Source organism: Rhineura floridana, chromosome 7 (genome assembly GCF_030035675.1).
Source record: "Rhineura floridana isolate rRhiFlo1 chromosome 7, rRhiFlo1.hap2, whole genome shotgun sequence".
Taxonomy (NCBI): Eukaryota; Metazoa; Chordata; class Lepidosauria; order Squamata; family Rhineuridae; genus Rhineura; species Rhineura floridana.
The window spans coordinates 53214138-53236163 of NC_084486.1; the positions used below are offsets into that span (position 1 = coordinate 53214138).

A 22026-nucleotide genomic window follows, 5' to 3' on the forward strand; every position below is an offset into this window, starting at 1 on the left:
ATGAACTTTGTTATGCTAATGTTCCCTGATCAACATCTTGCTGCATGCTTACTGAATAAACACAACATCATCAGTATTACACAGCCCTCTGCTGAGTGAAACTTGGGTCCACTATGTGTGAAAGTGCTGTGCTACAGTAGAAACTCTACTATGCAAACTGGATCTCCAAATTAGCTAAATCCTCTGTGTGTCTCCCAGTTACTGCAAGACTGAAGGGTGGCCTGGAAATCAAATGGTGCATTAGTCATAAAATAACTCAGTGGCCTTAGGCAAGTCATTAGTCCCCATCACACATTAATTATATGAAGAGACTCCACTCAGTTTTGAAGTGGAGTCCCACCACTGGCCCAGATCCTGAGGTTGCATGGTCCCCCCAACTCAATGCAATGTGTTGAGCCTCAGAATCCCAGCCCCTGTGGAAGCCTACATGCACAGATGTTTGTAAGTGTAGGCTTCCCTTTCTCACATATCCATGCTCAACACCTGGCTGTAGGGGTGAGTGGGCAGGTCTGACAGGCTGTGCAACCTTGAAGCGGTAGTGTGGTCCTACTGTCCCTTTGACTGTGTGGAGTCCACACAATTAATGTGTGAAGAGGACTTCTGTCTCTCAGCCTTAGCCCTTCCTACTCTTCTGCTGAATGGGGACAATAATTTTGACCTACCTGACAGGGATATTGCAAGGATTACTAGAATGATATAGTGCTTTGCACAGTTAAAAAACATTTAAATGGTAAGTCGTAGAATAGGTGTAAACACTATGTAAGCAATGCTACATGAATGCTTAACATGTTTCCTCCTGCCCCCTACAGCAATTCATATAAAGGAAACTGAATTGCACTTAACCATCCTGCTACTTAAAGGTAAAGGTGTCCCCGCACTTGTAGTGCGAGTCGTTTCCGACTCTTAGGGTGACGTCTTGCAACGTTTACAAGGCAGACCATATATATGGGGTGGGATTGCCAGTTCCTTCCCCAGCCTTTCTTTACCCCCCAGCATATGCCGGGTACTCATTTTACCGACCACGGATGGATGGAAGGCTGAGTGGACCTTGACCCCTTTTACTGGAGATTCGACTTCCTCCTTTCATTGGAATTGAACTCCGGCCGTGAGCAGAGCTTCAGCTATGTTACCGCCGCTTACCACTCTGCGCCACGGAGGATCTACTTACCTTACCCATAAAAAATAATGATAATATATCAAACAATATTTTCTTCCATGCTATGTCAGAAATTCTAACTTGCCATATTGTACATTATGCAATCATTTTAAAGACTACCCAGGGATCAAGGTGACAAAACTGAAATAAAGTAAATATGATAATATTTGTTCTTCCATTACTTGTGTGATGATTTGCATTGCCAGCTGTCTGACAGTGGAAGCCAGCAGTCTCATTGTAGCTGGATATGTGGCACTCCAGTGCCATCTTGTGTTTCATATATATATTTCATTCATAGCACAATGCATTAACCTACATTGTGTATGTGTGTTTGGTGTGTGTACTAAGCAAATGAGACATTTTTTACTGGAAGAACAAAGATTAAAAATGCTGGAAGAATGAGCTTCTGAGCTACCCAGAGCTCTTATTCAGGTGCATGTAATCAGAGTAAAAGAGAAAGAATTATGATGGTGTGAGTTAGAAGATGTTAATCTGGTGCAAGAGTGTTCTTCAAAGAACAAATAACAGGCTTGAAAGGAGCGATGTTTGCTGAATTACAAACTTTTTGGCCAACCTGGAATGATGAGGTTAACCTACCCTCGCAGAACGGGACCAGAATGAGAAAGAGTATTGAGCATGCGAGAGATCATCTGCTGCAGGCTGTAAGAAATCTGGTTGCCATTTCCTGTGCTTGGCACTTTTGAGGGACTGGTTATGTTATTTATTAATACCTGACTAAATTAGAAATTTTTATCATGGTCCCAGAGTTATGGTCTGAAGGCATATGAGGCCATCACCTTGCTGAAGCTAAGCAGGTCTGGATGTGGTTACTGCCTAGATGGAAGGCCACCTAGGAACCACGTGGATGCCGCCTTGAGTTGCTTGATGAAAGAAAGGCAGGATATAAATGTAAGAAAATAAATAAAATAATGTATGACTCTGGCTTAATAATAATATTATTATTAATTATTATTTCATTTATTGATTGCTTCCCATGTGGCTATTCTAACTTATATCAATTGATATGTGTTTTAATTATCGATATTGCCTATTTTATAATGAATTATTTTATTCATACTGGCTGCCTGTATGTTTCTGAGCTCAATTCAAGGTGCTGGTTTTGACCTATAAAGCCTTACACGGCTTGGGACCACAATACCTGATGGAACACCTCTCCCGATACAAACCCACCCGTACGGTCAAGATCAAAGGCCCTCCTCTGGGTGCCTACTCCAAGGGAAGCTCAGAGGGTGGCAACAAGGGAGAGGGCCTTCTCAGTGGTGGCCCCCAAATTATGGAATGATCTTTGTGACGAGGTGCGCCTGGCGCCAACACTGTTATCTTTTCAGCGCCAGGTCAAGACTTTCCTCTTCTCCCAGGCATTTTAGCATGTGTTTTATACTGTTTTAAATTTTTAAATTGTGTTTTAAATTGTTTTTATAAGATCTGTTTTAAATTGTATTTGTTTTAATGTTTTTAGTTACTGTAAACTACCCAGAGAGCTTCGGCTATGGGGCAGTATACAAGTATAATAAAATAAATAAATAAATACATAAATAAATACATAAATAATGTTAATATCCAAGTGAATTGCTTATTTGGATTGTTACGTTTTGAAATGAATTGGCAGCAAGGCCATTTATTGTAATGCTGTATGGATATTTTTTGTTGTTGTTGAATTGCAGTTCTCGTAAGCTGCTTTGGGCACATATGTAAAAAAGCAGCATAGAAATAATAATAATAATAGTAGTAGTAGTAGTAGTACTGAATATTCAAACAACAACAATACTGAGTAGGACTGAATATTCAAAGAATTGCAGATGCAGACAACATGTCCACTATGAAAAGAAATATCCTGTATAAACATAGGATTCTGCCTGATATCGAATCTGACCCATGGTCCATCTAGCTCTGTATTGCCTATACACTGACAGCAGCTCTCCAGGACTTTAGATAAAGGACATGTCCAACTCAACCTGGGGATGCTGTGGATTGAACTTGGGACCTTCTGCACACAAAGCAGATGAGCACAAATTGACAGAAGGTGCTAACTTCTTGCATGACATCCATATTTGAACAGGAGGAATCGCTACCCTGTATCTGATTCTTAGCCTCAATGAGGAGAAAGTTGTGGCTTTTACAATCCTTCTGTGACTCTACCTATATGAAAATCAAGGAGAGTCTAGAACCTAGACTCTTTATCACCAACTGCCAGGGGCCTCAAGGTTCTGAAGGTCAACAGAAGGGCTGCATCTGTGGGTTGAAATCTTTACCTTCAGCCAGCCCCACCCCCCCGAGTTCATCTGCTCCTTAGAAAGAACCTGGAAACTGGACTTGCCAGAGCCAGAAGAGCCTGTGCCTTCTCCACATCAACATATCCTTAATTGATGGTGCCTTTTGATCGATTTAAATTTTAAGCTGCTTTGGGAGTGAATCTTGGCTAAAAAGCTGGGTATAAACAGACCAAGATACAACCAAGAAATTAAGAAGGGTCCCATAAGAATGCAGACAAATTAGATTGTCTTTGCCCTTTCACTCAAAGAGGTAAAAATCTGTTTGAGAGACAGGGCAAAGATTGCCCTTTTAATGAAAGACTGTTGAAAGGTGGGACAGTAAGTTGGAGGGAGCCTATCAGGGAAACCTGCCTTACTGGCACAGTTGTGTTGTGAGTGTGGGAGGTTCTGTTAGGGTATGCGGCAAGCCACAGGGACATGCAAGATTAAAGGTGACTGCAATACTTCACAGATCCAGGATCTATTGTGGGGGAATAGTCCTATAAAGATAGCGAAGAATGCATGCAAGCTCCAAAGTAACTACATAAGAAATTATTTTTTTGAGACAACAATCTCTAGCATAGCAAACAACAAGCTAAAAATTATAATCTTCAGCTTTTTCATCCTCAGTTGTCAGGCTGACTTTATTACAGGACAGACAGAGTCAACAATTCTAGGTGGCCCAGGCCACCCTCCCACAGAGTCTTCAAAGGCCTTATGTGGTTGTTCAGGCCAATCTCCAGACTCTGAGAATTAGAGGAGCCATGTTCCAATCAAAGATGAAGTGATCCAATGATGGCATAAGACACTGTCAAACATGGCACCTCCATTCCGATAATATCCAAAACATGGCTTAATTGCTTTGAAGTGAATGGCTTTAAAAGAGGATTAGATACATCCATGGAGGATAAGGCTATCAATGGATACTAGCCATGATGGCTATGCTCTGCCTCCATGGTTGGAAACAGTATGCTTCTGAATACCAGTTGCTGGAAACTGCAGCAGTGCTCTTATACTCAGGTCCTGCCTGCAGGCTTCCCACAGGCATCTGTTTGGCCACTGTGGTAACGGGATGCTGGACACGATGGGCCACTGGCCTAATGCAGTAGGCTCTTCTTATGTTCTTATGTATAAGTGAATAAATAAGGAACTAAGGTGTGTGCATCCCAAAGTAAACTTTGGGCCATTCCAAATCATGCATCCTCACCTCCAGGAAAGTGTCCTCTGCAAGACTGTATAAAATTGCATGTGACTCCATACTTGTTTTGGATACATGGTGTTGTCAAGCATTTTGGGGTAGTCAAAGCTTACTGTGGGGTGCACATCCTAGTTACTTTTAATTTCTATCCACATTGTGTATTATCAGCATGGAGGCACCATACCTCAGCATGAGACAGGGAGGCATGTGAAGAGCACCTCAGAGTCTGCTTCAACTGGACTTGCACACCCCATCCCAAACATGGTGATCAACCATTAAGCTGCCCTGATAAATTATTAATATATTTGTTTTCTTTATTGCATTTTGAAAATATGGAATTGAATGTTACTTTTCAGTTGCCTTGGAAGGATTATATGCTGAAAGGTGGGATATAAACAACTGTATTAAATAATTTTAAAAAAATGTCTTGTGCTCAAATAAAGTGTTGGACAAGACACAACTCTATGGCAGAAGATTATGACAGTGATAACATCAACAGGTATTAATGCTGATATTGCAAAGGAAATTTACAAGATTAGCTTTAAAAGTATTTGAGGGTGTTTTTTGTGTATGCTGATAATTGTCCTATTAAATGTTGAAATGAAATGGACTGCCTTCAAGTCGATTCCGACTTATGGTGATCCTCTGAATAGGATTTTCATGGTAAGCGGTATTCAGAGGGGGTTTACCATTGTCTTCCTGTGAGGCTGGGAGGCAGTGACTGGCCCAAGGTCACCCAGTGAGCTTCATGGCTGTGTAGGGATTCGAACCCTGGTCTCCCAGGTTGTATTCCAACACCTTAACCACTACACCACACTGGCTCCCATTAAATGTTAGAATGTTTAAATGTTTGAAAACTAATTTACAACGAAAGGACCCCTCTGACCCAACAGAAGCAGCAATATTTTTATTTTGCATCCATTTCCAATAACGGGATGGGGGGGACTGTTTTGTATCAAGTTGCAAATTGCACCTTTTAGCTTCTTATGCTAGGCCAATTGTTCTCTCAAAAAGGTTTTTCTTTCCCCATTATTTTAAAGATCAGTTTTATTTTTAGTGGACTAGAAAGAGAGTGTATTATATCAAACAAGCCAAAGGGGAAACAAGCAATAGGAAGAATTGGAAGGCTACCCAATAGAATAGTTATAGTAGTAACAAAGGTGAGATAGCGTTGGCCTGTTTGTGAGAGGCCAGAGGCAGCACAGGGAGGATGTGCCATTGTCATATACTGTGTTCTAATAGGCTCTGAATTCCCTGTGTCCTCTGGTGTAACATGACTCTCCTCCCCTGACATCATTGCCACTTCTCTCAAACAACCCTACACAGGTATTTTCCCAGGATCTCCTTCTTCCTCATAGACCTTTTCTCTTTGGTCCTTTTAGCAGCCTTTCACAGGTGTAAAATGCTTGGACTTTTTTCTTTAAATTGCAATGTAAAATAACAATAAGCAAACTAGCTGCATTTATAGGGTTCTTTAAAAATGAACAAACTCTCTCTTGGGACCAGGATAACAGATTTTTCTCTCTTGAATTATTTGTAACATCTAGCCTACATTGACTTTCATTTGGCAGAGGCAAAACCTCAGGAGGCATCCATCAATTTTAACAATCCAATTTTAAATGAAAGTCCTTCTGTTTCAACGCCTCCAAACAGCTTAGGCAGCCACAGCTTTTGAATAGCTACTTGCCGGATGTTTTGACACCTACAGCTCACATGGGCCCTGAGTGTGCCACGATGAGCTAGTGTAAGTATTTACTTATATTTGCACCTGCTTCCTCCAAAAAGCCAAGTAGCAATAACAAACTGTCCTCTGAAGAGAAGTTCTAGTGAGTCTGTGTGTGTGTGTGTGGGGGGGTTAATTTGTTAGTGGCTGATCTGTGCAGGGCTCTGCCTTGCTGCAGAAGACTGGACTGGGTATTCAGCTGGTAATTTCCAGCCTTAGAATCCTATAGTTATATTGCATACTGTTATCTGAATGCCAGTGAAGAAATTGGCCTATGGAAGATAAGCCTGTAAAGGCAAGGATTTGATGGAGTACTATGTGCCCCAATCACCGCAGATGTTCTGTCTCCTGATTCATGAAATGATGTTTTCCTAAATAGCATGCCTCCATTAAATAACAGGATCCACATATTTTAATGTTTACAGTTTCACAGAAATAGAAATTAAATAATTACATACTCACTAATAATATGGATTAAGGGGAGAAAGGCAGTCAGACTCAGAGTTGGAGGCTAGATATCTAAAACCTCTCCAAAAGGAGATGAGTGGAAGAGAGACAGGTTGATGAGAGAGGGAGTGTGTGGGAGAGGTACAGAGCTTAACATCAGGCCCACTACCCCTTGCAGAAACAGCTGTCTCCAAGAGGCTGTTGTCTTTGGGAGACAGTAACATCAGTAGGCCCTACCGAGGCTACATTGCATCTGCTTGAGTGGCTTCAGCTGCAGCTGCCAGGGCACTCCCCCAAACCAGCAGACCTTGCAGTCCTGCTGGGGAAGGAGAGGGTGCAAGTCAAGCCAACCATGGGTGCTGGGGGGTATCACCAAAGGGGGTTGCCTCTTTGCATTAATTCTTCAGGGTGCAGTGAGGGCCACTTTTAATTAGTTTTACAGGGCAGGGTTTTATGTGTGGTGTTGATTTCCTCTAGAGGGATTGTCTTGTTTTTTCGGAGCCACTTCTGGGGCGAGAGCTTGGAGGTGATCTTGGAGTGTTGAGTGTTGACAGAAAGTAGTTTCATGCCCCTGGAGTTAAGAGTCCAATCCAACATGAAATATGCCCTTCTTGGGCGAGTCAAAGGGGAGTGGTTTTTATCCCAGATGAGAGTTGGGATGTGAGTTGTGTCTGATCGTTTTCTTTGTTTAACTGTCCCCTAGTTTTGATGTTCCCTGCCACCAGCCTCCGCTGCATATCTTTGTTTACTACTGGTGGGTCAGGGAAGGATGTGTCTTGGTCAGGAACAGGGAGGAATTGGGAGTGGGACTGCCATCCCTGTGATGGTAGGAAGAGGGAGATGTGGTGGGCAAATTATAGAGGGGGGAGGAGGAGGGTGAGTTACATCAAAGCCCTTGTCCTCTCTGCTTCACCTGCTCTGTTTCATAATTTGGGAATGCTGGTCAGCCGATCCCATGGCCTTGTGGTGTTGTTGATAAATGCCAGGTCTCCCCCAAAGCTATCATCCTCAATTTGACTGTGGATGAGGGGGCAGACTTGGCATGCATAACTGAGACCTGGGCGGGTGAGCTCAGTGGCCCAGTGCTAACCCAGACATGGGTACTTGGTGCAGCACCTTTCCAGGTCAGAGGTCTGGGGAGGGGGAATTGCAATCATCCATAAAAGTTCCATCTCCCTCACCAGGTGACCAATACTTTAATGGACAAACACATTTGGCCGGACATACCCTCAACCTGGTCTTTGCCACAGAGCAGACTGTGATGTTCCTATATTAATGTATATATGGTAAGTGTTGTTGTTTAGAGGATACATGGTAAGTGGAGTGAAAGAGGAGGGGGAGTGAATGGGCAGTAGAATGCTAGATGATTGGCTGAGTGTTTAAAATGGTTGAACGTATAAAAGGAAGAGAGACAGGGGAATCTGGGGGGAGAAGAGAAAGAGTGGGTTGTTTGGTGGGTTTGAGAGAGTGGTTTGCCAGGAGAGAGTGGAGAAGGAGGGGGGTGGAGTTCGGATTAGTATTGAGTAAAACCATATGCTTATGTGCCTTAAGAAGAAATCTTGTTAATCTTGTTAGCTTTGTTATCTTTAATAAATACTTAATTTGGTTTACCAAAGGCCTGATCCTTGGCTGGGGTTTCACAGACCAGAAGGGAGGGTAAGGTAATGACCAAGGCTGAAGGGAAACTGTAACAAATGGTGGCAGCGGTGAAGAATACCAGTATTCAGAGTCTCTGGGAATACTAGTATTAGGACGTGACTGGCGGTTGCCTAGCAGGGCGATCTGTTGAGATCTGTGCTAGAGCGGGAAGAGAAACAATAATAAAGGACAGTCCGGACTGGTGGAGTCCCTGGTGGTGCCTAGTGACAGGCAGTAGCCACGCGCAGGTAGGAACCTGACAGGGAGAGCCAGGGAAGGGCGTCACACAGACCGGTACTACTCTGTTGATTGGGGGACTCACTGGGAGTCCACTGTCATGGGTGGACCATTCCGTACTAAGTTTTGGATAGCTAATCCACTCTGCAAGATGGGGGACCCATTGAGATGGTCCACCCTTGGAGGCTTATGGAATCTGATGGATTTCTGAATGCTCTGGGGATTTTTTCGGCTGGCATGGCTGGTGCTCCTGTTGAGGCTCTTGTCTCACTGTTGAATGGTGAGACGTGTAGAGCCATTGACACAATCGCTCCTGAGTGCCCCTGCTGTTGCTATGAAGCACATAGATCACCTTGGTATTCCAGCGATCTGCGTGTGATGAAACAGGAGGTTTGGCGGCTGGAGCACAGGTGGTGCAAATCTTGGTGGAAACCTGACCAAATACGGGTAAAGCTCCACTATCATGCCTACCACAAGGTAGTGGGGGCAACAAACAAAGCTTACTTCTCTGCCACCATTGCATCTGCAAGTAGCCAGCCGACAGAGCTTTTCCAAGTGGTCATCTAGCCAAGAGAGTGCTGCTCTGACACCCTCAGAGGCCTGCTGTAACAACTTTGCAAGGCATTTTAGGGACAAAATTGAACAGGTTCAGACAGAGTTGGATGCCACAGTTAGAGCAAGTCCAATGAAGGCGTCCAGAGCACTGTCTGTTCCACCTGTATTGTGTCAGTTTCAATTATTGCAGCCTGAGGATGGACAAGCTGCTTGAAGAAGTGTGGCCCACTACCTGCTTCCTTGACCCTTGCCCATCTTGGGACTGATTGGGTGAGTCCAGGAAGTGATTAATGCTTTGCTGGAAGAAAGGAAGGTACCATTTGCCTTGAAGGAGGTGGTGGTGGTGCATCCCCTCTTTAAGTAGATGTCCCTGGAACAAGAAGTGTTAAAACAACTATCACCCAGTGGCAAATAACCAGTTTTTGAGCAAGGTGCTTGAGAAGACAGTGGCAGTCCCGCTTCAAGTATGTTTGGAAGAAACTGATTACTTTGATCCATTCCAGTCTGGCTTCAGGCCTGGCCATGGCACTGAAACTGCCTTGGTTGCCCTGGTTGGCGACATCTGTTGGGAGATGGAGGAATGTGACCCTGCTCGTTCTCCTTGATCTCTCAGCGGCTTTTGATACTGTTGACCATATCCTTCTAGAATGTCTTGAGGAAATGGGGGCTTGGGGCACTGTGCTTCAGTGGTCCTGCTCATACCTCTAGAGCCGCTTCCAAAAAGTAGTTAAGGGAGGCTACTGTTCAGCACCATGGGGATTATCCTGTGGTGTTCCTTAGGGTTCCATTGTGTCCCCCATGCTATTTAACAACTATATGAAACCACTGGGAGCTGTCATCAGGAGATTTAGAGTGAGGTGCCATCAATATGCAGATGACACCCAGCTCTACCTCTCTATTCCATCTGAATCAGGAGAGGCAGTTGAGGTGTTGAACCGGTGCTTGGAGGCAGATGGACTGGATGTGGGCCAATAAACTGAGGCTGAATCCTGAAAAGACAGAAGAGTTATGTGTCTGGAGTTCTCATGTCCAGGAGGTGGAAAGATGGCCTGTTCTGGATGGAGTTGCTCTTTCCTTGAAGCAGCAGGTCCACAGCCTGGCGTACTCCTTTATCTGTCACTGGAGGCTCAGGTGGCCTCAGTGGCTAGGAGTGCCTTTTTCCAGCTCGGGTGGTTCACCAGCTTTGCCCCCTTTTGGACAGAGACTTGGCCACAGTGCTCCATGCTCTGGTAACTCCCAGACTGTATTATTGCAACGCGCTCTTCATCGGGTTGCCCTTGAAGAAGACTTGGAGACCTCAGTTGGTCCAAAATGCAGCAGCCAGATTACTGGTGGGGGATTCCTTTTAGAACTTGTATAACCCATGTTTTAAAACAGCTGCATTGATTACCAGCTTGTTTCCGGGCCCAGTTCAAGGTGCTCACATTCGTGTTTAAAGCCTTAAATGACAGGTCCCAAATATCTGAAAGACTGCCTCCTTTCCTACAGACCCTCTCGGGTGTTGAGATCAGCAGAGGGGGCCCTTTTGGTAGTTCTGCCACCCTTGGAAACTCGAGGGTGGGGGCAGGAGAAGGCATTGTGACAGCCCCTAAGCTGTGGAACTCTCTCCTCACTGAGGGGCATCTGGCAAATTCATTGAACAACTTTCAGCAAATGCTGAAGACATACCTCTTTACCCTGGCCTTCAACATCTGAGATGTACATTTTTAGGATCCACACTATTTTCTGTGATGTTGTTTTTAACTGTTTTAATAATGTGTTTTAAAATTGTTGTAACCTGCCCTGGGTCCTCTGCGTGAAGGGTAGGTCATCATCATCATCATCATCATCCCTGGAAATGTTGCCTAGCTCTTAATTTCTGTGCTTTTAGCAGATACCTTCTACACATTTCAGCCATTTCTTTATAGCCAAACATTAACATTAGAGATGCCTCCCCCCCCCTTCTACATAAAGACTAAAAACCTCAGGGTTCACAATAACGTGTCAAACTATAAATATCAATTTGGAAGCCCCGCTGATGAAAGTGATCAGATGGAAAAGGGAGTTATAGCGGAAAAGAGGCAGACAGGGATAAGTTTAAACACTCTCCCTTCCACCCACCAGTTCTCTGCTATAAATCATCCTCTGCTGGTGCCACTCTGCAGAGAAAAGGCAGTTGAGGTTTTGATGTATGATGCAGCAGGTAATGTTCTGGGCTGATCTGTCCAGTGACTTTCCCCTCTCTAAACCAACTTTGGCTGTCTAAACAATACAAACCAGAGCCCAGGGATGGTGATACGCCTCTCCCACCCACCCCCCAATTGTGGGTGAGGTGAGGGGGCTGACTGAAGGTCTGTGTGGGTCTGTGAAAAAGGAAAAAATAAAAACTGCAGTTTGAGAGAGAATGATGGGGTGAATCAGAAAAGAAAGCTCAGAGTGGGCTGAAGGCTGAAAGGCATCTGGAGATTCAGGATTGCCTGTCTGAGGATCTGACATGGGGCAGTCGATTTACTGCTGATAAGTGTATATTCTGTTTGCCTTTGTCTATATTCAACTTGTAATTTTATAAATGAATCTAAGTATTATAGTATTAATATAAGGTACACACATATTCCAAAGCAGACCCAACTCCTAGCGGCCATAATGTTACACATTGAAATAATTAATGACAGACTTGATACCACAAGTAATGGCATTACTCTAGTGGCTTATCAGCAGTAGTGCACTTACCCATTTTTTGTCTCTGAACCTAATAATCTTACCAGGGCCCCTCAGATGTTAATGTATATTACTTGGTTTATTTCAAAATATGGTAAGCAGTCCTATTGTATATGGGGATTTTCTGCTCATTCTGCTGCATGGGGATCCTGGATGTTTGTCCTGCCCTAATGGTATTGTTAGAATGGAAAATTTTGATTGATTTGTTCCATGTGAAATAGATCTTTAGTAAAAGCCAATGTTAAGTTGTCTGACATGCAAGGGTTAAGGGATGAAGGCCGACACTGGAACAACAAGTGAGATTCACATATTTTGTATCATCTTGTGGTACTGTGCATAGCTATGCCAGGCCAAGACTCCCAAGACTCCCACCTATGTGCTTTGTGCAATCTGCCTAGTGATAGAAGAATATATCTATGCTTGTGAGAACTGTAACTTTAGACCTCACTGGACTGGCAAGAGCTGCCCGTGAGTCTCCGTTTGCAAACGTAATAAAGCTTTGGTTTGGAAGCTTGAGTCTCACGTTGTTTGAGTATTGGGATCTCATCCAGCGGTACGAACCTCGAAATTGAGTGTAACAATTTAGCAGAGCCAGCCAGGAGTTTCCTCTGGTGACCCGTCGGCTCCTTGGGCCGCGCCGGAGAGCCAGGGGTAGAGCGCTCCAGGTCATTTTGGCCTGCCCTGGGGCCGGGCAGTCGGAGAGCAAGTAGCACGACGGTATCAATTGAGGACTCCCTTTTAGAGACTCGAGCAAACCAACGCCCATCCGGACGCAGATTCCCCTTCCCGACGAAACCCGGTAAGCATTGAGGGAATCTAAGGAAAGGTGGAAGGATGAGAGCCTACTGAAAAGCCCAGGGATCCTGTCGGAGGTGGAATCCCCATCTGACCCGGTGCGTGAGTATGACTGAGACGCAAAAGTGCTTGCGAAGTGAGTGTGGAGTCTGGATTCACGGTTCCGTCTATCCCGCGAGGGAAGTGGCTGGAGAAGGACGAAGCGAGAGACGAGGTGTGTGCCAGCTGGGTCAAGGTTGTGAAGCAACCAGGTGAAAACCCCAAGAATGGGAGTAGGGGCATCCAAACGAAAAGGAGGGACACCCCTTAGTTTAGTGTCTAACAAGGGAATGAAAATGTGTTGCCAGAAGGTGTGGCCAAGCTGGGGAGTAGGCTGGCCAGAGGGAGGAACGTTTGATTTAAATGTTATTCAAGCTGTTTGTAAACAAACCAAGACGTCCCGGTATACCTTCACCCCCACAGACGATGCGGCAGACTAGTGAGGAAATAATGAAGGACCTTTGTAAACAGAGTGAGAGAAGGCTACAGAATATACAAAGGGAAATTGATATTATGCAGCACCAGTTTGAGCAAGATATGAAGCTCTTGTGGATACAGGAGCTACATTTTCTGTTTTACCGGGGGCAAAGCCTGACATAATAAGCCCCCATAAGATGCAGAAATGGAAGGGATTTACTGTAATGGCAGTAAGATCTTTGACCAGTGAGGACCCTCCTCCCAGTTATTTTGCTGATGAAGAATCAGAGAGGGGAACAATTTTGAGTCGTTCCATAATACCCTCTGCGCCGCCTCCACCTCCCAACCCCGGAGCTGGAACTCCTCAGGCGAGGCAGGAGGATACCTTTCCAGATTCAGATGATGAACTGGAAAAGGGGAAAGGAGAAGGGGCCTCAGGGGAAATGGTCACGCGCTTGCGAGAAAAGGAGAAAATTAGAAAGAGGATGGTGGTTGAGCACAAGATGTGGTTGGAATGGAATTTTAAGAAATGGAGTCAGTTGTCAGGCTCCCATGTGTGTAAGGTTTGTAATATTTTCCCGGGAAATAAGAGTGGTATTAGGAATGATTTTGTCTAAATAGACGTGTATGAATGGAGTACTCAAATGTGAAGTGGTTATATGTGAGAAGGTGTGAAGGTTTCTTTGAGTGTCTGTGTGAAGGTTTTCTGTGGGAATGTTATAAGGGAACTTTCTTCCCTATACTGTCACTTCCTAAAACATGATGTTGTTTTTTCTTGTTGCTTGGATCGGCTGTGCCATCCATGCTACTATTTCTGCTGGCTGTCCTTGTTTTTCATAGGATTTAAAGATCTAATCTGTTCCTTTAGTAGCTTTTAGCAATCTTTTAAGTTAGTGTGAAGAGATTTGCTCTGTTTGTTTAAGCAAGTGATTTAGAGGAAAAGGGAGTACAGAGATGGTCCTGGAAGTTTTAGGCTTCCCTACAGCAGGCAAAAGCATAGTGACATCACCTTTAATGAAGGGTGGTACGTGGAAGGAACCCCAGTAAGCTACTAAGGGGGTTCCCTAAACTGGGTCCCATCCATTTTGAAAGCCCTTGATAACACTTGTGTCTCCCTCCCCTTCCGCAAAGTCCTGGGGAACGAAGTCTTGCAAGTATTTTGAGCCGGTGGGGCTAGGTACTTGGAAAAGGTGGAAACAGGATTTGCACTGGGAATGTTCAGTGCTCTGGCTGGCAGAGACTCCTAACTGGTTCCTGTCCCTTTAGATACCCCCCCTCTGGTTTTTCCTTTTGAGAGTCAATCTGGGAGAAAAAGCTGGTGACAACAGCTTTACTCATGAGTGACTTGATTTGGGAATGTGACATTTGAAGGTGGCTCATCCCTGAACTTATTTTGAAATTAGGTTTGGTTGTTTTGTGTGTGCACTGCTTCATTCTTTGCATTCGACTTTTGGTGTTGGAGATTTCTAAGCTATGGCAAAAGTGGTAGCCATGGAGGGAATAATGTTTTGCTGTCTCTTGTTTTAAAGTGAGTGGGGAAATATCCTTTAAATGCTGTAGTAAATCCAGAGGTTAAGGTATAGAAATTCCCTGGCACATTGTTATCCCCCTCCCCTTCTGTCCTTGGCAACAAAGCTTTGGCAAACGGTGGTTGTGATTGTGACACAGCAATTAGCCAAAGTTGATACTGGAGAGGTTAACCCATTAGTGGCCAGTTATGAGGGCAGTTGTAAGATTGAGGCATACAGGATGTAGACAGAAGGTTTGAGCTACGCAGACAGTGAAAAGGTTAAAGAGCCAGTCGTGATGGGTAAGAAATGTCTTGGGAAAATTAGTGGATTGTTTTAGGGAAAAGAAAAGAGAATAATTTCTGTTCTATAATGTCAGAGTCCTGTTTCTTTCTTTGCTCCAGTACTGGGTTTAGTTTTCACTATTGCAGCTTGTTGTCTGTGTAAACAGCCAAATAGTGCAACGCAGCCGCCGCCCCTTGCAGCCCGGTATAATTTTGTTATATCTTTCAGTTTATTGTGTAATTGCAGTTGTTTCCGTGCATATAAATCATGATTTAATTACAGGAATCAGTTCTCAACTGACCCGAGATTTTCTGCTGATAACTGCGCGGACAGAGGGTTTTCTTTATGCATTTGTATATGATCAAAAGTCTAATCTTTTTATCCCATTTGCCTTTCCGATTATAGGACGAAGCAGAAGCCAGGCGTTAACAATGCTTATTTTGTTTTTATATGGGTATAGAGGAGAACCTTCAGAATCTCCCTTTTGTTACTTTGGTATAGTGTTAAGAAATTAAGAAGTTTTCTACTGTCTGATTTAAAGCATAAGTATATTTTGGTAATTTAAGAATGCAGCTGCAAATTGTTTTTCTTCCTCTCTCCTTGTATTCCTCTGTGCAAGATTTTATTTCCTCCGGAGCTCCCTTCCCTTATTAAGTTTCTTAAAGTTGTTTTCTCCAGTCTGTGTAGAAGCTGCAAAGTAACCCCCTTTTTTCCTAAAGGCTGCTTTTCATGGCTACTTTCTTGGGAAACATCTGTACATAACCAGAGGTTAGGGAAACTCGAAGGTTTTTACAATGTGTAGTCCTGTTGTGTGTTTGTCTGTCTGAAACTTTTTTTAATTACATCTTTTTTTCACTACTAGTGGGAATATTTAGTGCAAGATATAAAGCTGTTAAATTGTTGGTTGCAACACAATATTTTGGTTTTTGTTCACTTTTGTTCAGAAGTCTCATCTGTGGCCATGGATGTGTTTTATTTTTATATTTTCTTTCCTGCGCTGAAGCATTTTCCCCCAAAGGAACTTTTCCTTTTGTGTGTGTGTGTCACAGGAGATTTTATTGCAGGCATTTTTGACTGGAGCCTCACAGATCACTGATGTGAAGCCGGTACCAATGCCCTGGACCAGGACATAGCTATGCAACTGGCGTGCCATTCTTCAGCATGTGCTACAATAACAGCATAGGGGCCTGCTTCATTCTTCCCCAACTATAGAAACTGACAAGTCTACTTTGGCCATCAACCTGAAATGGACACCACTATTTCTTCTGGCGAGATGTCCTATGTTGTGCAAGCTTGCAATCTTTATCATAGTCACTCGAGGGGAGGAGGAATTATTATTCTTTTCATTATTCCAGTTTTTCTGCCTAGCATCGGCAAACCATACACCGTTCAGTTACAGCTTCCACTGAACATGACCAGCTGGTTTCCAGAGGATGAACTCTGTACAAGCCACCCTGTAGTATGATTCAAGACCCTGACACTTGTTTTATTTCCATTGTAATATTGAATGTAATTATTTATGCATTGTCCTTTAAGGATGTGTTGACCGTTGTTTTTGTTTTTTTCCTTTCATAATTTATATGTTATGGCTGTTTTGCTCCTAGGATGTTTTTGCTTTTTAAATCCCTCTGAGTGATTTTGTAACAGGGTTTTTTTACAGAATTTGGCTATTTCAGATGTGGGGTTCATCAGTGTAGAGTTTTGGCCCATTTGTTTACTTTCCCATTCTGGCATAACAATGGTTAGGAATAGTGCAATGTTCAGGAGTGCAGCATAACACTTCAGATAACACATGATCGTCATGCAGTCACACATATCATAGATAAGCTCTCACAGATAGAGGCACATGGATGGTGGAATTCCCTGTTTGGCTGGGGTGAAGACGCCAAAGGAGGTTTCAACCTTATACTGCACCTCGTTGTGGTGGTTTTGGTTTTACAGAAAGTTTTGATCTTTGTCTAAATGGCCCTTGTAATGTGTATCCATCTCATATAGCACAATTACACCAATTGGAAGTCAGCATTGGAGCCCGGGGTAGAACTGTGAAAGGACGTATACGTCTACATTTCAAAGAGGGGGGGGAGTGGTACGGCTTGGCTAACCCCATGTTAGTTCAAGTGGACTCTAGGAGGTGTAAGGCCAAGAGCTATAACTCCCACCCCAACTCTCACACACCCCCACCTGATGGTATGGCTGGTGATGCGTTCCAGAGGTTTTGTGCAAAGGAAAACAAGGGCAGAGTTAAACGCTGTTGCATAAATGTTATCTTATTCCTTGGCGTATATACCCCCACCCACAGTGAATCCCATTGTTCGTTAGAAAGAGCCTTAGTTTTTTTTTAGTGTCAATTAGAAGCACGCATGCAGATATATACACACGTGTATCATAAGCTTGTGGATTGGGGACGTACAATCCCAAAGACATTGGACTGCCCAGATCCTTTTTGGTATGATGTAACTCAAATACCAGAAGGACTGGTAAAGGTAGAAATTGCAGGCCATCTATGTCAAAAAGCAGCAGTGGTATTGCAGCATAATCATACAGGGAAATTCGCCAGCTTGAAAGGGAAAAGCAAAATCTTCACTTCACATGGCCTCAGCTGGTCAAAATTGGAGATGGACATATACAGCATGAATTTTTGGTATCCCCAAATTGCCCTGTTGCCTTACTGGGCAGGGACATTTTAACAAAACTGCAAGCTTCCATTTCCTTTGAAGGGAACTTGATGAGAGTCACCATTCCTAAATGCTGTAGCTCTTCATATCAAATGGCCCTGAGGGGGGTGATGCAACATAAACCTGCCTCAGTCTTGGAATGGGAGGAAGAGTCAGAGGGCATTCCAGATATAGTATGGGCACACAAGAATAACCCAGCCAGGGCTTTAGAAGCAGAACCTGTGAAAGTCACCTTAAAACCTGGAGCAAAGCCCCAACCAGTGAAACAATACCCCCTCAGGCGCGAGGTTTGAGAAGGCCTCCAACCCCTTATTCAATAGTTCCTAAAGGATTGGAAATGGACTAAATTAATGGGGGGGGAAAGCATTTAGGGAGTTGAAACAAGCCCTAAGCAAAATGATTAAGTTTCAACCCCCTAATGCTTTTGAGGGAGGATTGTTAGAATGGAAAATTTTGATTGATTTGTTCCATGTGAAATAGATCTTTAGTAAAAGCCAATGTTAAGTTGTCTGACATGCAAGGGTTAAGGGATGAAGGCCGACACTGGAACAACAAGTGAGATTCACATATTTTGTATCATCTTGTGGTACTGTGCGTAGCTATGCCAGGCCAAGACTCCCAAGTCTCCCATCTATGTGCTTTGTGCAATCTGCCTAGTGATAGAAGAATATATCTATGCTTGAGAGAACTGTAACTTTAGACCTCACTGGACTGGCAAGAGCTGCCCGTGAGTCTCCGTTTGCAAACGTAATAAAGCTTTGGTTTGGAACCTTGAGTCTCACGTTGTTTGAGTATTGGGATCTCATCCAGCGGTACGAACCTCGAAATTGAGTGTAACAGTATCACTGCTTACGAGATCAGATAGAACAGTCCTAGGCATGGTGTAAGGACAGAAATAACACCCTTGCACTATTGTCAGAGTTTGAACATTGGCTTGTTGTTGATCTAGGTAGATGTGCTGTAGTAGGATCAATTGTAAACTTGTGTAACCCTGTACCTCGGACTTTTGATAGTTAAAGGCTTTTTGTTATAGGGTGGGGGAAGAATAGAATTTGTTGACAAGTAGGGCAGAACTATAAAGCTCTACTCTACATTTGCACAAAGTGAGATGCTGTTTCACTACAGAGTACAAATCTCTGTGTGTTCCCCTGCACTAAAGCAGTCCCTTAGGATGAGACTTCAAAATGACTGGTGGGGTACCAAGGAGCAAGGTGTCATCATGGAAGAACAATTGCACAGAAAAACGGAGTAGCTAGACCAAAGTTACATAGCACCTTTGGATCAGAGATTAAAAGCAATTCTAGGTTTCTACAGGGCACTACCAGCTGCTGTTACATACCATGTCTCCTTTATCAGGTGAAAACGTGTACAGTATATCCTTCTTCTCTTTGATCATCTTGGCCTGTTTCCGCCATTTCTGAAGCACTTCTTTATCTCTAAAAAAAATCAACTAAGTTTAACAAAACATATTGTAAGAGTAATGCTTCTGTAGGTCACCCTCTTAACATTTTATTAGTGAGTCACATGGCAGATATTGAAACCAACATGGTATGTGTTAAACAAGCACTGAAAAGCCACACTGGAAATATATTCTGAAGGAAAGGATCATATCCAATTTGTAAATATTAATTTATAGATAACCTACTTTGCATTCCATAGGTGTGATCTAGGTAGATATTGGATAACAACTAATTAAAACGTTCATGCCATTCACACAAAATGAAGACTATCCATTTTTGAGATTATTTATTTGACAGTTATTAAGAGCTCTCATAGCACAATTAGATATATATGGACTTCCTTTGTTTTCTTTCTGGCTGTCCGTATTTCTCTCCCTCTTTCTTTTTCTGTCTCTCTCAAAAACAAACAAAAACGCCACAACAACAAGCCGATAAGCCTTGCTTGCTCGCAGGAAGTCATAATTCATTTAACTTTGGCTTATCATTATGTGCAAACTACATCATTGTATGCTTTTAAATATTTTGTAAAGTATTTTGTTAAATATTTAAAATCGTATTGTTTATAAAGCGCTCTCTGATTCTGAATCTAGTGCTTGAGGATTTTGATCTGGTCAGTATCAAAAGTATAAGTGGCAGTATCCCATTACAATGTCAACTATTTTCTGATGTATCCCTGGCCCAAGAAAAATGGCACCTCATGAAACCCCCTAATACTGAGTGAATCAGACTACTGGCCCATCTGGTCCACGAGTGTCTTTCTCCACTGGTGTAGCTATCTCAATCAGGACTGGAGAACTTTTTCAGGCCAAGGGCCACATTATCCCATTTGAAAGCTTTTGGGGACCATCTTTCAAAAGTGGGTGGGGCCAGATACAAACACAATCACACTCCCTTAACACTCAGAGACCTGTGTGTGTGAAAGGGACAATCCTTATACATACACACTTAACACAGACATACACACAATCTATCACAGGAACACATTAAACATACCTCCTTTAACACTCTCTCACACGTCTTAATACAATCACACATCCTCCTCCACTTCTGCTGCAAGTAGGCTTCATTCTTTTTGGAGCACACAGGAAGCTTTTTCAAGCCTAAGTCACAGCTGGATAAGAAAGGGTTAACCCCCCAATAGCCCCCACACCACCTTTAGGCTTGATAGGAGGGTTTTTTTTTCAATCCTAAATGCAGACTGGGGGCATTTAGTGTGTGTGCGTGGCACTGGGGAGTTTAGGTTTAATCCTTTGCACCCTGATGGTGACCCCACCCCAGAATGGACCCTCTATACCATCTTTAAGTTTGAAAAAAAAAACTCTTATTGGTATTTTTAAAAGACTGATATATGGTGATGGAGAAGAGGACCAAGAAGGTGGAGGCCGCACAGGCTGGCCGTTCTTACCCCTGGTCCAAAACCTCAGGTAGAGGTATTTACCAGTCTTCCTACATGAGATCCTTTTAAGTGACAATTGAACTGGGAGCCTTTTACATGCAGAAGGAATGGGCCATGTAGCATGCATGCAAAGATGGCACTGCATGTGACAGGACTAGACCTGTGTCTTTGATGCCATAGTCACCAACAGCAATAAAATGGAGGGTACACAATGCACAGCTGCCTGAAGGAAAGCAGTGGGTGGGTGGGTGGGAATGTTAAACATCCCTTTCCACCTGCTTCTTCATCTCTCCCTGCAACACAGCCCTCCCTCTGGGCTATCAACCCCAGCTGGACTCATTTCCCAACTTGTTGGGAGAAAAGTAGCTGGTGGGGGAGTGCAAAGCCATGGCTGGAGAAGAATTTAGTACCTTCTTCCCACTCGCTGGTTCTGTACTGGAGGAAGTCAGGCTCTTCCCTGTTACTTCAAAGTTATGGGGCTGCCCCTGTCACAGGAAGTTCTGTCCTGAGTTGTGTGCAGCACGAAATCTGATTTAGGGTCATTGCAAAGTAGTGCTAAGCATCAAAAAGCAGGGAGAAGCTTCCATATGTTCCTACCTATAGGCAAATGATCTGTAAAGGTTGTGTATTCTTTCAAATAGGATAGGGTGGCAGAAAATCATGGGGAGGGGCAGGAGTACACGGCAATATCCAAATACTGCACTAATAATTCCAACAGCAATACAACTTGCTTTTTTCGCTGTTCAATCAGAGCTTGCTTCTCCTTCATTTCCTTTAGTGCTGCCAATCTGCACTGCTCAGCCCTCTTACTCTGAATGATCACATCATATGATGAAACTGCAGGAAACAGATTCTTCTTGCCCCTTTTGAAATAAACATATTGATAAAATCAATTTAATTTTACATTAAAGGTCAAGCAAAACAAATGTTTAACAAATGGCTGAAAGGAAAGGGCCCTATGCGTATTGAATGTTTATCCTATTTCCCAATACACCCCAGCTTTATAAAAGAGAGTCTCCTGAGTTCAGAATGCTTGGTCCTCCCAACAATCTAATACCACAGCTGAATATCCCTCAGATTAGAAGTATTGAGCTGATGATCACTTGATTGTTGGATCTTGCTGATCACTGTGCATGGGACTTTGCAAGCCTCCACAATCACCTGATCATCGGAGCTTGCAAAGCTCTGCCAAACTTGGCCCGTGGAGAATGTAAGAGATAAGGATCTGGCCTACTGACCAGATCCATTTCCCCACCCATTGAATGAAGATAAACACTTTTTAAAGGCTATGCTATTCTAATATTTCTTTAAAGAAACAATCAAGACTATCTCATAGGGAAAAGACTGAAGGAGAAAAAGCCTGCAGTCTCAGTCCAACTAAAGCTGGCCATGACAAAGTCCCATTGAGAACAACATGAATTAAGTCAGGCATGGCTAATGATTCATTGGTTTCAGTGGGCCCTGACTAACTTTGGACCAAGCCCTAATTTCTCCTTTGTTCTTTACAGGACTTGTGGGAATCAAGGA

The 22026-nt window shown here is 43.4% G+C and overlaps 1 protein-coding gene across 4 annotated transcripts in view; it reads right to left on the reverse strand.

The window, feature by feature from the left end:
- The window catches only part of LRRC27 (leucine rich repeat containing 27), an 87422-nt gene that overhangs the window by 22434 nt on the left and 42962 nt on the right, over positions 1–22026 (reverse strand). For all 4 annotated transcript variants that reach the window (XM_061635637.1, XM_061635634.1, XM_061635638.1 and 1 more), the window contains 2 exons: positions 21231–21362; positions 18983–19079 (listed from right to left, as the gene is read on the reverse strand). In XM_061635637.1, the coding sequence (XP_061491621.1) occupies positions 18983–19079; positions 21231–21362 (229 nt within the window). The remainder of the gene's footprint in view (positions 1–18982; positions 19080–21230; positions 21363–22026) is intronic.